Consider the following 15,919-nt stretch of genomic DNA (forward strand, 5'->3'; position numbering starts at 1 on the left):
CACTACACCCAATGTGGGGCTTGAACTTACAACCCTGAGATCAAGAATCCCATGCTCTACTGACTAAGCTAGCCAGGTGCCCCAACCATGACTTTCTTTCTTTTTTAAAATTTTGTTTTAATGTTTATATATTTTTGACAGAGGGAGAGACAAAGCATGAGCGGGGCAGGGGCAGAGAGAGAGGGAGACACAGAATCTGAAGCAGGCTCCAACTGGGGCTCCAACTCACGACCGCGAGATCATGACCTGAGCCGAAGTCAGACGCTCAACCAACTGAGCCACCCAGGCGCCCTATCTTTTTTTTTTCTTTTTAAATATTTATTTAAATTTTAGTTAACACACAGCACAACATTGGTTTCAGGAACAGAATTCAGCGATTCATCACCTCCCTCCATCAACTTTCAGTTCATTCTCTGTTGTTAAGAATCTCTTATGGGGTGTCTGGGTGGCTCAGTTGGTTAAGCGTCCTACTTAGGCTCAGGTCATGATCTCACAGTTCGTGGGTTCAAGCCCTACACTGGGCTCTGTGCTGACAGCTCAGAGCCTGGAGCCTGCTTCAGATTCTGTCTCCCTCTCTGCCCCTCCCCTACTTGCATTCTGTCTCTCTCTCAAAATAAATAAACATAATAACAAAAATTTTTTTAAAAAAGAGTCTCTTATGACTTGTTTCCGCTCCCCTTCCCCCCCCTTCCCACATGTTCATCTGGTTTGCTTCTTAAGCAAAATTCCATATATGAGTGAAATCATATGGTATTTGTCATTCTCTGACTGACATATTTCATGTAGCATAATATACTCTAGCTCCATCCACATCGTTGCAAATGGCAAGATTTCATATTTTTTGATGGCTAATATTCCATCGTATATAAATACCATATCTGCTTTTTAAAAAATGTTTTTATTTATTTTTGAGACAGAGAGAGACACAGCATGAGCAGGGGAGGGGCAGAGAGAAAGGGAGACAGAATCTGAAGCAGGCTCCAGGCTCTGAGCTGTCAGCACAGAGTCCAACGCGGGGCTCGAACTCATGAACTGTGAGATCATGACCCGAGCTGAAGTTGGAAGCTTAACCAACTGAGCCACTCAGGCGCCCCTATACCATATCTGCTTTATCCATTCTTCAGTCAATGGACATTTGGGCTGTTTTCATATAATTTGGGTATTGTTGATAATTTTGCTATAAACATTGGGGTACATGTACCCCTTCAAATGTGTGTTTTTGTATTATTTGGGTAAAAATACCTAGTACTGCAACTGTTGGATTGTAGAATAGTTCTATTTTTAACTTTTTGAGGGACCTCCATACTGTTCTCCAGAGTGTCTGCACCAGTTCTCATTCCCATCAACAGTGCAAGACCATTCCCACTTTCTCTACATCCTTGCCAATACCTGTTGTTTCTTGTGTTGTTAATTTTAGCTATTCTGACAGGTGTGAAATGGTATTTCATTGTGGTTTTGATTTGTATTTCCCTGATGATGAATGATATTGAACATCTTTTGATGTGTCTGTTGACCACCTGGATGTCTTCTGTGGAAAAGTGTCTATTCATGTCTTCTGCCCATTTCTTAACTGGATTATTTGTTTAGTTTGGGAAGTTCTTTATAAATTTTGGATCCCAAACATTACTTTCTCATTGGAGCCTTACCTGACATCCCCAGTCTAATGTGGGAGGTTTTATTATTCTGTCTCATGCTATCTTGTTCTTGTCTTTTTCATCGCTTGTCATAGTTTGTTATTGTAATTTTGTTAGCACACTTCATTTGTTTAGTATCTATCTCTCCTACTGGACTTCCAGCTCATATAGGCAGGGACCATGTTTGCTTTATTCATCACATTATTCCTTGTGTCTGGTACAGTGTCTTACAGAGAACAAATGTCCAATGGTACTTTTTTAAGATTAAAAAAAGTATATTTATTTATTCTGAGAGAAGGAGTGCATGTGCATGAGCAGGGAAGGGGCAGAAAGAGAGGGAGAGAGAGAGAATCCCAAGCAGGTTCCATGCTGACAGTGCAGAGCCTGACATGGGGCTCGATTCCAAGAACTCATGAGATTATGACCTGAGCCAAAATCAAGAGTCAAACACTTCACTGACTGAACCACCTAGGCACCCCATAGGATTTTATTTTTAAGTAATCTCTACACCTAACGTGGGGCTTGAACTCACAACCCCAAGATCAAGAGTCACATGCTTTACTGACTGAGCCAGCCAGGCATCCCCCCTCCGCCAACAATAGTATTTTTTGAATAATGAATGAGAGCCCCAATTCATGTATCCCTTTGAATCTCTCACAATTCTCTACATGTACTTTCTATTCCACTCATTAATTCCCACCTGCTCATTCTCCTCTGGGTCTCTACTAGGTCCCCTCCTTAGAATCACCTCCTAATATCCTCTCCATTCGTACTCATCTTTAAAGAAACCAGTTGCACTCTTCTGTAGTTCTGTTTCATGAAAGCAACTCACAACATAGCACATAAAATTGGACCCCCCAAATTAGGATATCATATGTATCAAGTTATGTGCTAGAGGTTTTAGAGGCTTTAGGGATGGTTGAGACCTCACTAGAATAGTCAGAGAAGACTTCCCCTGGAGAAAGGGAGTTTATATGGTCTTCTGAAGGATAGGTGGGGGTGGGATAGGCAGATAAGGAAAGGGGAGAGAGTTCTTAAGAGGAGAGGAGGTCTTGGGGCTCCTGGTTGGTTCAGTCGGAAAGGCATATGACTCTTGATCTTGGAGTCATGAATTTGAGCTCCATGTTTGGTACAGAAATTACTTAAATAAATAAACCTAAAAGAAGGGTGGGGAGAGTTGGCCTCAAGATGCCAATAGACAAGAGGAGGTGAGGGGCCTGGTTAGACCTATCACAAGGAAAGTTGGCATGAATGGTAGAAAATATGGCCAGCCAGGAGGAGCAAAACTTAGTGTAGATGCCTCAAAAGCAAGTGGAGAAGTTTAAGTTGATGAAGAATTTAATTAGGTCCCAAATTGTATCAAGGGCCTGGGAGTCAGGATGTTCTGGCCATGCCAACCTCCAGCTGTTTAATAGCCAAGCCGTTTCTGGGATTCTGCTTGCATATCTGTAAAATGGGCAAAAATGACTTTCCCAGTCCGCTTCACAAGGTGATTCAGGTACTTTGGAAACATCTTTTCATCTACCTTAGAAAGAAATTTACAGGGGCGCCTGGGTGGCTCGGTCGGTTGAGCGTCCGACTTCGGCTCAGGTCACGATCTCGCAGTCTGTGAGTTCGAGCCCCGCGTCAGGCTCTGTGCTGGCAGCTCAGAGCCTGGATTCTGTGTCTCCCTCTTTCTCTGCCCCTCTCCCGCTCATGCTCTGTGTGTCTCTCTCTCTGCCAAAAATAGATAAACATTAAAAAAAAAAGTTAAAAAAAAAAAGAAAGAAATTTACAATAAGGATAATTGCAACCATAAACTTCAAATTCTAAAGAGAATGTATTAGGGCCACAGGACAGGTAGAATGGACAGTTCATACTTTATTGAAAGAGAGATAAGGATGCATGAAGAATGTGGCATTTTTGTGATAGGCCCTGAAAGACAGGAAAGATTAGCAAACACATATTAACAGAAAAGTAGGAAGGTTGCTGCTCGTGCTAAATTCCACAGTGGATTTTTTAGGCATGTTTATATTGCACACACATAATACAGCCACGTCTATTGCTAGAGTGTTCGTTCCTAGCTCCTCCTTTAGTGTGGCATTTTGCAAAGAGCAACATGTTTTCCAGGTGCCCTGGCCTCTGGCCCCAGTTTGAGAACCACAGGGAACAGGAGGCAATGAAGCCCAGAGATAGAAGCATGTTTATGCTCCCAACCCAAAGGCCCTGGTTCCTCCTTGTGAATATTAAGTCTAACTGTTTTTCCTTTCTTAACTCCAGCAGTTTAGGCATTTAAAAACCTTAAAATGCTTTCCCTGCAACTATATATATATTTTTTTACAGGCTGAACAGCCTCAGTTCTTCCAACTGTTCTCACGTAATGTGGTTTTGACTCCTTTCTTCATTCCAATCACTTCCCCTCTTGAATAATGGCATCAGCATAGAACATATGACTTCAGACAGCACTGACCTGTCACCTTCAAGGACCTGAACTCCTAGGACCTGAATGTGGCTCAACAGCACGTTACCTTTGCTCATGGCCATGTCACATAGTAGGTTTATATGAAGTCTTTTGTCCATATAAGCACTAGCTTTCTGAAGGTCTATCCTAGCCTACACAATCCACAGCCTCACCTAGATTCAAATTCCACATTGCTGAATCCAGCCAGCTCCCTCTCTGAGAGTAAGAATCAATTACAAAATGTAGCATAGCTTCTTTTTTTTTAAGTTATTTATTTATTTATTTTGAGAGAGAGAGAGAGAACAGGAGTGGGGCAGAGAGAGAGAGAGGGAGAGAGAAAATCCCAAGCAGGGTCTGCTCAGTGCAGAGTCTGATGCAGGGCTTGATCTCATGACTGTGAGATCATGACCTGAGCCAAAAACAGGAGTCAAATGCTTAACTGAATGAGCCACCCAGGTGCCCTGTGGCATAGTTTCTAATAAATATGAAACCACCATCTCACTAGCTCCAGTGAATCCTTACCTGTGTTAGAAGCCAGCCTAGCCCAACATGTGACCCCAGTTTTTTGCCTTGATTCTACACTGCTAAGACAAAGGCTTACCCTATTTCAGATGTATCTTGAGTTCAACGTAACAGTAGGTACAGTTATTAAAGATGATCATGAATCCTCAACTGATAATAATAGAAGTACACTATCAATGTTATGGATTGCGGCTGGTCCCACAGTAGTCTGAGTCAGTTAGACCAGATGAGGAGGTCTAGGTCTAGTTCCAGGGACGACAACCTCAAAGTATCCACTTACAGCAGCCAGGATAACTGGAGATGTGGAAACCAGTCTCTGGGAAAATGGTAGGAGGAAAATGCAGGTTCTATTTAGCCTGGGAAAAAGAGAGTGCTAAGGCTGTACAGTTCACAGTAGGGCCCTTCCTCTCCAGTAAACTGCTGGTTTAAGGGTCTCATCTTATAGCCTATTCCTTCTCATTGCTCCTTTAGTCAAGGGCTTATATTTTCATCTGAAGTGTGGCCAACTACTTATATGATACTTACGAGGTTTTTTCCTAAATCTGCCTCTTTTCCCCTTATTCGGTCAGCAGAGTCAAGGTTACTTCCTCTTGCTTGGCCTATCTATTTCCAAAGAATTATTAACTTTATATAAGGTCAATACTTCAAAAATCCATGTTGGAGATGAGGGTAGGAAAGATCAGTTTTCTCCATTCATTTCTTTTTTTTTTTGCCACTGAACATGTATTGCCTCATTTTATTTTATTTTTTTTTAATATATGAAATTTATTGTCAAATCGGTTTCCATACAACACCCAGTGCTTATCCCAAAAGATGCCCTCTTCGATACCCATCACCTACCTTCCCCTCCCTCCCACCCCTATCAACCCTCAGTTTGTTCTCAGTTTTTATTTATTTATTTATTTTTTATTTTTTATTTTTTTCAATATATGAAATTTATTGTCAAATTGGTTTCCATACAACACCCAGTGCTCATCCCAAAAGGTGCCCTCCTCAATACCCATCACCCACCCTCCCCTCCCTCCCACCCCCCATCAACACTCAGTTTGTTCTCAGTTTTTAAGAGTCTCTTATGCTTTGGCTCTCTCCCACTCTAACCTCCTTTTTTTTTCCTTCCCCTCCCCCATGGGTTTCTGTTAAGTTTCTCAGGATCCACATAAGAGTGAAAACATATGGTATCTGTCTTTCTCTGTATGGCTTATTTCACTTAGCATAACACTCTCCAGTTCCATCCATGTTGCTACAAAGGGCTATATTTCATTCTTTCTCATTGCCACGTAGTACTCCATTGTGTATATAAACCATAATTTCTTTATCCATTCATCAGTTGATGGACATTTAGGCTCTTTCCATAATTTGGCTATTGTTGAGAGTGCTGCTATAAACATTGGGGTACAAGTGTCCCTAGGCATCAGTACTCCTGTATCCCTTGGGTAAATTCCTAGCAGTGCTACTGCTGGGTCATAGGGTAGGTCTATTTTTAATTTTTTGAGGAACCTCCACACTGTTTTCCAGAGCGGCTGCACCAGTTTGCATTCCCACCAACAATGCAAGAGGGTTCCCGTTTCTCCACATCCTCTCCAGCATCTATAGTCTCCTGATTTGTTCATTTTGGCCACTCTGACTGGCGTGAGGTGATATCTGAGTGTGGTTTTGATTTGTATTTCCCTGATGAGGAGCGACGTTGAGCATCTTTTCATGTGCCTGTTGGCCATCCGGATGTCTTCTTGAGAGAAGTGTCTATTCATGTTTTCTGCCCATTTTTTCACTGGATTATTTGTTTTTCGGGTGTGGAGTTTGGTGAGCTCTTTATAGATTTTGGACACTAGCCCTTTGTCCGATACGTCATTTGCAAATATCTTTTCCCATTCCGTTGGTTGCCTTTTAGTTTTGTCGATTGTTTCCTTTGCTGTGCAGAAGCTTTTTATCTTCGTGAGGTCCCAATAGTTCATTTTTGCTTTTAATTTCCTTGCCTTTGGGGATGTGTCAAGTAAGAAATTGCTGCAGCTGAGGTCAGAGAGGTCTTTTCCTGCTTTCTCCTCTAGGGTTTTGATGGTTTCCTGTCTCACATTCAAGTCCTTTATCCATTTGGAGTTTATTTTTGTGAATGGTGTAAGAAAGTGGTCTAGTTTCATCCTCCTGCATGTTGCTGTCCAGTTCTCCCAGCACCGTTTGTTAAAGAGACTGTCTTTTTTCCATTAGATATTCTTTCCTGCTTTGTCAAAGATTAGTTGGCCATACTTTTGTGGGTCTAGTTCTGGGGTTTCTATTCTATTCCATTGTCTCCATTCATTTCTTAGAGAGCCATATCATAAGAGTCCAGCCCCTCTGTGAAACAGATTGCTGAGCCGGCTAACATCTCTAAGATTCTTCCTTTCCTGTGTTCTTTGCCTAGGATAACTATGATGGCTCAGGCCTCAGGGCTGCCAGGATGGCAAGCAGAAATTATGCTTCCCCCACTAAAGACCATGGCAGATGTGGAAAATCAACCACATCACTCATTCTCACTGACCCAGAACTCTGCTTCAGAATCCACCTTAATACATGGTCCAGACAGCCACTACTTGATCAATGGACATTGATACAAGGGGTGAAACCTGCTTATCATTCATGCTTTATATAGCCCATGGAGTAGGGAGTGTAAAATGATTATTCGGGAATGCCTTTTGAGCTGCTAAGACCAGGGGGCACATTTAATGGTACCATAGAGGAAGTACTGAGGTACCCTACCTAATCAGGAAATCACTTTTTCAGCTTAAATCCCAGTTGAGATGGGATTCCTTCTGATGAGAGATTTCTTTCTGATGACTATAATCTTTATAGTTTCTCCTGCTTAGCACAACACAAAAGGGCAGAGCACAGCCCACAGGTAAAAAGAAGAAACAGAATTGAGGCAAGCAGCAACCACACAAAGATTAAAAGTAAAGTACTAAATGGGTAAAGTGTACAGTATGTGAATTATATCTCAAGGAAGCTGTCCAAAAAAAAGTTAAAGGTAAAAATACTGGTTTCACTAGACCAACATTTAGTAGAGGGACTGAAAGAAAGTAAAATGCCTTTAGTATTATCATGAGAAAAACTAGGCACTAGGTATTTGCTTTTGCATTGACCAAAGTTCACCAAGAACTTCCTACTAATGGCAGTAAGTCCAGACCTTGACATAAAGCCGCAACATCCCATTACAGACTAGCATGGGATAAAATGGTGTGGGTTATAAAAGAGACTTAAAAGAACTGGGAATACTACAAATCTAGACTGAATCAAAAAAGAGGCTAATTTCTAAGACAGAATTTCCCAAAGAGTATTCCATAAACCACATTTGTTCTGTAGGATGTTAATAGATGTAACATGAAAAAAGGCCTCATAGGGGTGCCAGGGTGGCTCAGTCAGTTAAGTGTCCGACTTCAGCTCAGATCATGATCTCATGGTTCATGAGTTTGAGTCCCACATCGGCCTCTGTGCTGATAGCTCAGAGCCTGGAGCCTGCTTCAGATTCTGTGTCTCCTTCTCTCTCTGCCCTCCCCCACTTACACTCCCCTCTCTCTATCAAAAATAAATAAATATTTTTTTAAAAAGTACCATAGATACACAAACTTGAGAAACATTGGGTTAAACAAAGCTGGAAAGGTTTCTTTACTGCAGAACTTCTCAGAGCCTTTAAAACACTAGTAAACATTGTGATGGGATAGTGTATAGTGTTTCCCAAAGGAATTTGTCTATAGATCTTTTTTATTCCCCCATAAAGTATCTCAAAGGACCAATGTTTCTAAGAATTATACTATAGAAAATGCTGGTCTAAGCCATGCTTCACTAAGTGCTTCACCAATTCCTTTACAAAGATAAAACTGGAAATTATTATGGGAACTATAAATCATTTATAGTTTGTAGATAATTATGTTTAAGTTAACTACATAGTAAAATATGTATGGTTCTTACTCCATGATTCAGATGCAGTTAATTCAATAAATCTTAGTTAAAGTATCCCTTCAGGTACTGTAGATAGATGGGGTGGACTCTGGTTAGGACAGCCAAAGTCTGGTGACGAAAACAGGAAAAACCAGGCCAGGTACCACAGTAGCTGGGCTTGTTTCTGCCTGAGTGTGGCCTTTTGTCATACTTACATTTCTCAGGGCTGTAATGGTCAGAGAACACCCTTTGTGGCCATTAGTCCCATCTTATGCACATAAATACATCATTGTTATTATAGAAACTTAAAATTGACCTTCAAGAACCACCTGACACTCAACTTGGCATTGCTAAATAACAATAGCAGCAACGGCAAATGCAATGACATATCTGCTTGAACTAGCTCCTAAGAATGTACCACCTAGGGGGAACTCCTACTTGGTCCCTGTCTAAGGTCCTCCAGGCCAGATCCCATGAGCCTCCTTTCTAGTGGGCTTCTCCACTCCAGAGTCCCTTCCTAGAGCCAAGGAGTTCATCTGGCTGCCCCACAGTGAAGACTTTGGGTCATGTGCCAATTTCTGAACTCCAGAGCAGAGCTAGATCCAAAGCTGGTCCCAGCTCTGCCCCCTTCCTTCCTTCCTTTCTGTGGCCCAGATGGCCACTTTCCCACTAGAGTCTCCTTAGGAAACAATGACTTGAGAGCCTGTTGAGCCATGCTTCTTGCTTCAGCTAGCATCTCTGAGTATCTGCTATTAGTCTGATTCTCCTCTTCCAGTTCTCTTTGGGGCTCCCTGTACCTGTTCTCCCAGGGTCTGCTGGAAGGCATGAAGCAGCTAAGCCCAAGAAGCTGAGTCTCCTACATCCTTTCCAGACACAAGGCTCCATCTGCCCTTTCAAGTAGGGGAGGGGGTGCCTGAGGTGAATCAGGTTCAAGTGAAGAAGGCTCTGTTTTCCATTTCTTTTCACTATGGGCAATAGTCAAAAGCAGCAGGCAGCTGGGGGCTGGAAATGATTCAGCCTAACACCCAGCTGCCCATGGAAGCACCTGCCAACTGAGACTACACTTGGGGCCTAATTTAAGAAGACAAGTCACCTCCGAGCAATCTCACTCTAGAAGCCTGCTCCCTTGGTACACCTTGCCTGGCAGATAGCAGCCTGGAAACTGCTTCTCTCCCAAGTGCAGCTTTCCAGGCTGGTCTCAGAGAAGGGGGGTATGTGTCCTTTTCCATTCTGACGCTTGCAAGTGAAGCGGTAACTTACACACCCATTCTAAAAGAAGTCGGTGAAAGAGTCTAGCTGAACCAAGTAGAGAGTAAACTGTTATAAGCTTAACCAGGGTGATGCTAAAAGGCCAGGCCAGAAAATGCAAAATAAAGAACTCTCTTAGCCAACAAAGGATTTTATTTTTCCTTCATCAAAGCACTGCTGGGAAAACAACAACAACAACAGCAACAAAATACCATGACTCCTTACTGCCACCAATTCGCTTGCATTCATCAAAGCAGGTTTCAGGAGAAAAGTATTTGCTGGCAGGTGAGCACATGTCTTAGTATCCTTTTTGAGGCTGTTGGGGCCAGTGTCACTCTGGTCTTTGGCTCCAGAACTTCTGGGTCCCTCATAACCCCAAGAATGCAGTTTCAACAGCAGAGCAAAGGAAAACAGCAGACTTCTCCCATATAAGCAGTCCCTGAAGCCAAGAGGTACACAGACCCAACCTCCCAAACCACGACAATTTCCTGGGGTGGTGATGGTGCCTCTTGCCTTCCAGATATCCATGCCATAAACCTGAGAGTCATCCTTGACTCCCAACCTCTCCATCAGAACTCCAGACATATACCATATCCTGCCTATTCTGCTGTATTAGGATCTATATATGTGTCTCTCCTCTCTTTCTGTCTTAGCGTAGGCTTTCATCATCTCTTGCCTGGATTATTATTGCACCACCTCCATATTCGTTTTCCAACCTCCAATGTCACCTCCCATCTCTCATCCAGAATTGGAGTGATAGTCCTAAACTCAAATTTGACCATTTTATTCCCTTAATTACAACCCTTCATTCATTCAAATGCACGCTTTTGTTTCTTCCTCCATACCCTTTGCTTGGAACCCTTACCCTCACCTCATCTTATTGGTTTGTCAAGCTGCTAGTCTTCTTCTAGGAGCCAGTTCAGCAATGTCCCCTCTGTGAAACCTTTCCTGATCACTTGATGAGAGCCCTTCCTGTTTTCCTTTGGCCCTGCTTGACGTCGTTCTTACTTCGTGCAGTGCTAATTACCCATAGTACCTCAAGCCATCTTGACTGTGTGTATTCCTGAATCAAGAATCTGTGTTATCAAGCCCAACACAACATCTGGCAGAAAGTAAGTTCTTAATGTTTGTTGACTGAAGAGAGGAGTAGTAAAGGAGAAGGTGGAGGCCTGAGCAAATCTGATCCTCCCTTTGCAATATAGGAAAAGAGAAGAGGGTGTTCCTCTTCCCAAAACCTGAGAAGTACTACTGGGTCATAAGCCATATGCACCCACTAGGAGAACCTACTCTTAAACTGAAAAGCCATCTGACCACAAGAAGGTAACTTGAGGCTCCCAGACCACAGGATACACATGGGTCAGTTTCCCTTAGTGGCTTCCTGCTCTCTTTACAATGTTCTCTCTGCCACTTTCAGGAGCTACTGTGGCCTACTCACTGAATTACTATCTTGACCATCCCCATCCATGAGTGTCAAGAGGCAAGAGGAGCCTCAGATATCTTTCCAAACTCATGTGGTCAAAGGATCAAAACCTCAGCATTCCTCATCTTCTTCCAAGGGAGGTGCCACTATTACTCAGGGGCACCCTTCGCTGATTTCCACTCTTTCCTGACACATATCTAAGAGCTTCCTATAGCTATTTGAGCCCATCCTTCTCCTGGCCACCTACTGGAGAAATCTCATTTGTCTCTATCCTTAAAGTATCTGGAAATGAGCATATGCTCATGAACTAAACAAATGAGTTAATGGATAATATGGGTTTCAAGGAGGACAGACTAGCATTTCTTTCAGGCGTACAGAGACCCCATATGGTGCCATATGCTTTTTTTTTTTTTTTTTTTTTTTTTTTTTTTTTTTTTTTTTGGTTGTCTCTTAGGTCTTTGAGAGCACAGGAGGTAAGATTTTGCCTGACATAATTAAGTCCTTAAAAGCTCCATTTTTTTCCCCTCAACAAATCTCTTCCTTTCCAATTGAAGCCAAAGGGAAGACATAGACTATGAGTCTGCACTAACCAGCCCAACAGACAAATAGGGCCAGAGAGACTATCCCTGCTACTCACACAAACAACAGCCCAAATCCAACCCAACTGCTCAACAGAGAGCCTTGGATATCTGGGAGCTTCCCTAGATCAGTGAGGTGCATGTGTGGCTTGGACACAAAACTGAGTACAAGGTGTACTTATCCCTGAAAGTTTCTTTGGAAAATCTGTGTTCAGAAACACTCAGGATTGTCTGGGAGATGAGCACAGCAGGAGTGGAGCACAGGGACTAGGTCTCCAAGAGCAATTCTCATTCCTTTCATAAGGAGACAGGAAGAGACCCTGGGGAGCTCTCAGTGATAGGCCCAGGCCTGGTTCAGCTGCTGAGATGCAGCCAGGCCAATTAAATAATTGTGATGGGAAAAGAAAGGAAGCCATTCCTTTTAGGCAAACTCCCACCCCAGACAGGAGGCTCCACACAGCTGTGGCAACAGCAGCAGTAACAACAGGGCAGGGATCTCTTCCTCTTCTTCCCACTAGTTGGAACTAATGCTTAAATTAGCACCTTGGAAACACCCAGATCTGCTGGCTGTGCCTTCTCTCCCAGCTCCTGCCACTCTCTTAGACCTCCTTTTCAAGCCTGAAGTTCTCTTTCAAGTAAATAAAAAAAAAAAAAAAAAAGAAAAAGAAATAAAAATCTTCTTCCCTAGAAGAGCCTTTTAAGTAAGGAATGCCTTCTGGATTCTTTCCACCACTATGGGTGGTGAGGGAGGGTTATTTAAATGATGGAGTCCCTGTGATAGGCCTTTATCAGTACAGCTTGGTCCAGAAAAGAGCAGTGAAGCTAATACCAGCATTGCCTTGTTTCCATTAGGGCTAAAGGAGACAGCCCCTATTCTGACCTCAGAGGGGCAGGCCCACACTGAAGGAGTAAGCATGAACAATAAACTTCTGCCAAACTGTATCTATGTTGCTAACCACTGTGTCCCCAATACCTAGTATAAGATCTGGAACAGAGACGATACTACAGAAATATTTGGTGAATGAATTAGCTAAATCAGTGATATCAACTCCCTATGATATTCCTTGGAAGACAGAGTGAAGAGCTATTGCTTAAATTTTAAAGAGATAGTTTGTCTTCATTTCATAAATGAGAAAACTGAATCCAGAGGAGAGGAGAGACTTCCTAGAGGTGTCAATAAATAATAAATAGGTCACAGTTGAGTTCGATCCCGGGACCCTAGTTTTTATGATCTACTCAAATACCTCTAAAGAGCCACTTTGCTCTTCTCTTTTGTGGTATACTGTTTTGATTCCTTATGCCCTGCAATGAAGGCTCTTTCAGAAATGCTACACAAGAATCTGCTAGTCTCAATAATACACAGAGCATTTAAAGAGTTCTGGGGATCCTCTAGATTTCAACCTGGAAACAGAGGTCAAGAAGCAGAAATCTACAGGGCAATGTCTGTGCCCCTAAAGGGGGGGTTACTGAATTGCCACTCCCATCACTCTCATCAACCTCAACAAAGTATCCTCTTACAGAGGACTCCCTTAGCCTTCAAGAAAAGGGTCTGAGGGCAACCACAGCTTTTCTGATAAGTGCCTCCTTGCATAAGCACTTCTAATCCAGAGTCACACAGACCAGAGCATTTTAGGAGTCTTCTGGGGTCACTATTTACTTAAACTATCATTGGGAATTTCAGGCAATAACAAAGGTACCAAGGACAACTAAGAAAGCCTTGTGACCTCATTCCTTCCCCCCCTTTCCTTGGACAACTATTGACTACCTTCTCAGGAACCCCAGATGGGAGGCAAGAACCAACTCATTGCTTTCTTCTCATGACTAACTTGGACCTCCTTTCCCTCCTATTTCATCCATCATCCCTTTTGGTTCTCGATTAGATGCTTAGAACTGGAAGGGCCATCTAATTTGACAAGCCAGGTTGGTTGGAAAGATAATCCAGAAAAGAATGTCCTCTTAAACCAGCCTAAAGTTCTTCAAGTTCATGGGACGGACTTCTCACCAGGATTTTCTGGCCCCCAAATATTCCAATGATGGTATTAGCCTAGGAAAAAAAAGTCCATCAGCATCTCTCCCCAGTTTAATACTGTATACTTATGTAGAGCTTCTGTTTGGGCTTCTAGAACTAAGTAGTAACAAAAAGGGAAAAGGGCTCATTTCCTGCTAGGTGGCTCCTAATGATTCTCTCTACCATCCCCCAAAAGGTGTGGCTTAGAGTTGGTCATGGGTCCCTGACAAAGTCTGTCTGGTCTGCTGTAATGGGCAGGTTACTTACTCAGGAAGCTACAAAGCACATCTGTTAGCCAGGGGTCTAGGGGCCCAAATGTGGAACATATTCCTCACCTCCCCACCTAACATATAAGGAGGAGCCTTAGGGAGCCCCAGATCTTCAAGCTTTGGAGAGCTCTGCTAGGCTCCAGCATAGCTCAGAGAATAGGGCATCCACGACTTTCAGGTTCCTGGCCTACCCTGCCTCCTTCCAGCTCCCCCTCAGGCTCCAAGGAGGAAGGGAGAAGGAAAAGTGAACAGAGCGGGGCACTCCCTCCCTTCCCCCTCTCCTTATACCAGCTGGCTAGGCCGCTGCGGCGCCTCTCGCCCCACTGCCCACCGCCAGTCGTACAAGCCAGTCAGGTAATCCCCCCTGAGCGGTGGCCATAGGGCATGGTCTCCCCTAAGCTTGGCCTCGGTCGCCCGCGTCGCCCTCCCCCTTCCATCCCCTCCGCGCCGGCAGCGATGACATCATTCCTCCCAGACTCCCGGACCGCGGACAGGGAGCAGGATGGGCGCCCAGCAAAGACTCGAAGCACGTAGGCCGAGGATGCTGGGGGCTCTTTGAAAGGGTGGGCACTGGAGGCTCCGGCGCGACCCCGCCCCCTCTCCCGTCGATTCCAGAGCTCTCTCATCCGCGCCCCTGTTTCTCCACCTCGCCGCCGAGCTCTCTCCCCCTCGACTCCAGCTCTAGCACCCCCAGCCTAGACTGCCTGCGCTCTCCTCAGAAGAACGTAATTCAGGGGTCCTGCACCGACCCCCTGTACCCACCGGTCCTTGGCCCAGGCCTGAATTCCCATCCGTATCCAGCAAACTGGCAGGCATGCTCCCTCCTTCTCTGCAAGCCTACTCCCAGTCCCTTTTAGCCTAATTGCTCCCTGGCCCCCTCCCCCGCGCTGAGCATCACAGGCCTCTAAAGCTAAGCGGCTCCTCACCTCTCATCCCAGCCCCTGGGCCTGGCCGCGGCGGTGCCCTATGACAGTTTCCTTCATTTCTCATCAAGGGCCTCCACTAGCGGTGTGCACCATTGTGCCCCAAACATTCCACCCGACGGCCCTCCCCGTTGCTCCCTTGGCCTATCTCTGCTGACTATGCCCTAAGCCCTTACATGCCTTTTTGCTGTCACTCCGCTCATTCTCCTACGGTTTTCTAGTCCTACAAGTCCCCCTCCCCCGGCGATGCGATTTCAAGGTTCCCTTTGCTCCATCCCAAGGCGCCCCCTCCGCACAGCCACCAAAGCCTGATTCCCTCCTTTCCTCCCCCTCGGGCAGCGCCCCCTCCCGGTCCTGGCCTGCCCGCCGCCCGCCCCCTCACCAGCGGCTGCATCTCCGAGTGCGCGGTGGGCACCTGGAACCGGTCGATCTCCTCCATCATGGTGCCGGCGGGCGAGCGGGCCCGGGGCCGGGCGCGGCCAGGGACGCCGACGGGACAGCGCGGGGCGGCGGCCCCAGTAGCCGGGTGGGTGGTGCAGACTAGGCCGCCCGGGACGAGTCGGGCGGGCAGGCGTCCGGGCAGATGGAGGGGTGGGCGAGGGGTGGGAGGTTCGCTGGCTGACTGAGACCAGCGTGGCTCCGTGGGCTTGCCTTAGTGCTACCGCGGCTGGGGCCCGGCCGAGCCGCAGGTCTTGCCTCGCCTCCTCCTCCGCCGCCGCCTCCTGTCAGCAGCTCAGCCACTGCGGTGACTCGGCAACTCCACTTCCGGGTCCGGGACACCGCCTGTACTTGCATTATTCATGAGGAGGTGGTGCCTGGGTGCCCCAGCCCCGCCCACATGCAGGAGTTTCTAATGCGCTCGGCCGCGGGTCGTTTTATTCCTGAGGGGGCGGGTCTTAGTGGAGCCGGAGATTCCCCGCGCGCCCAGCCCCGCCTCTCCCTCGAGCCGGGAGGGGGCGTCAGAGGCGCCT

The 15,919-nt window shown here is 45.4% G+C and overlaps 1 protein-coding gene across 6 annotated transcripts in view; it reads right to left on the reverse strand.

Moving 5' to 3' along the window:
* Positions 1-15,779, reverse strand: part of FAM219A (family with sequence similarity 219 member A) — a 54,516-nt gene extending 38,737 nt beyond the window's left edge. Inside the window, exon 1 of one of the 6 annotated variants that reach the window (XM_025912437.2) lies at positions 15,331-15,779. In XM_025912437.2, coding sequence (XP_025768222.1) covers positions 15,331-15,390 — 60 coding nt within the window. In that variant the 5' untranslated portion in view covers positions 15,391-15,779. The remainder of the gene's footprint in view (positions 1-15,330) is intronic. The other 5 variants (XM_025912454.2, XM_086683397.1, XM_025912429.2 and 2 more) reach the window with 5 other exon arrangements.
* Between the last annotated feature and the right edge of the window lie 140 nt (positions 15,780-15,919).

Source organism: Puma concolor, chromosome D4, assembly GCF_028749965.1.
Source record: "Puma concolor isolate L17-30 chromosome D4, mPumCon1.1.hap2, whole genome shotgun sequence".
Classification (NCBI taxonomy): domain Eukaryota; kingdom Metazoa; phylum Chordata; class Mammalia; order Carnivora; family Felidae; genus Puma; species Puma concolor.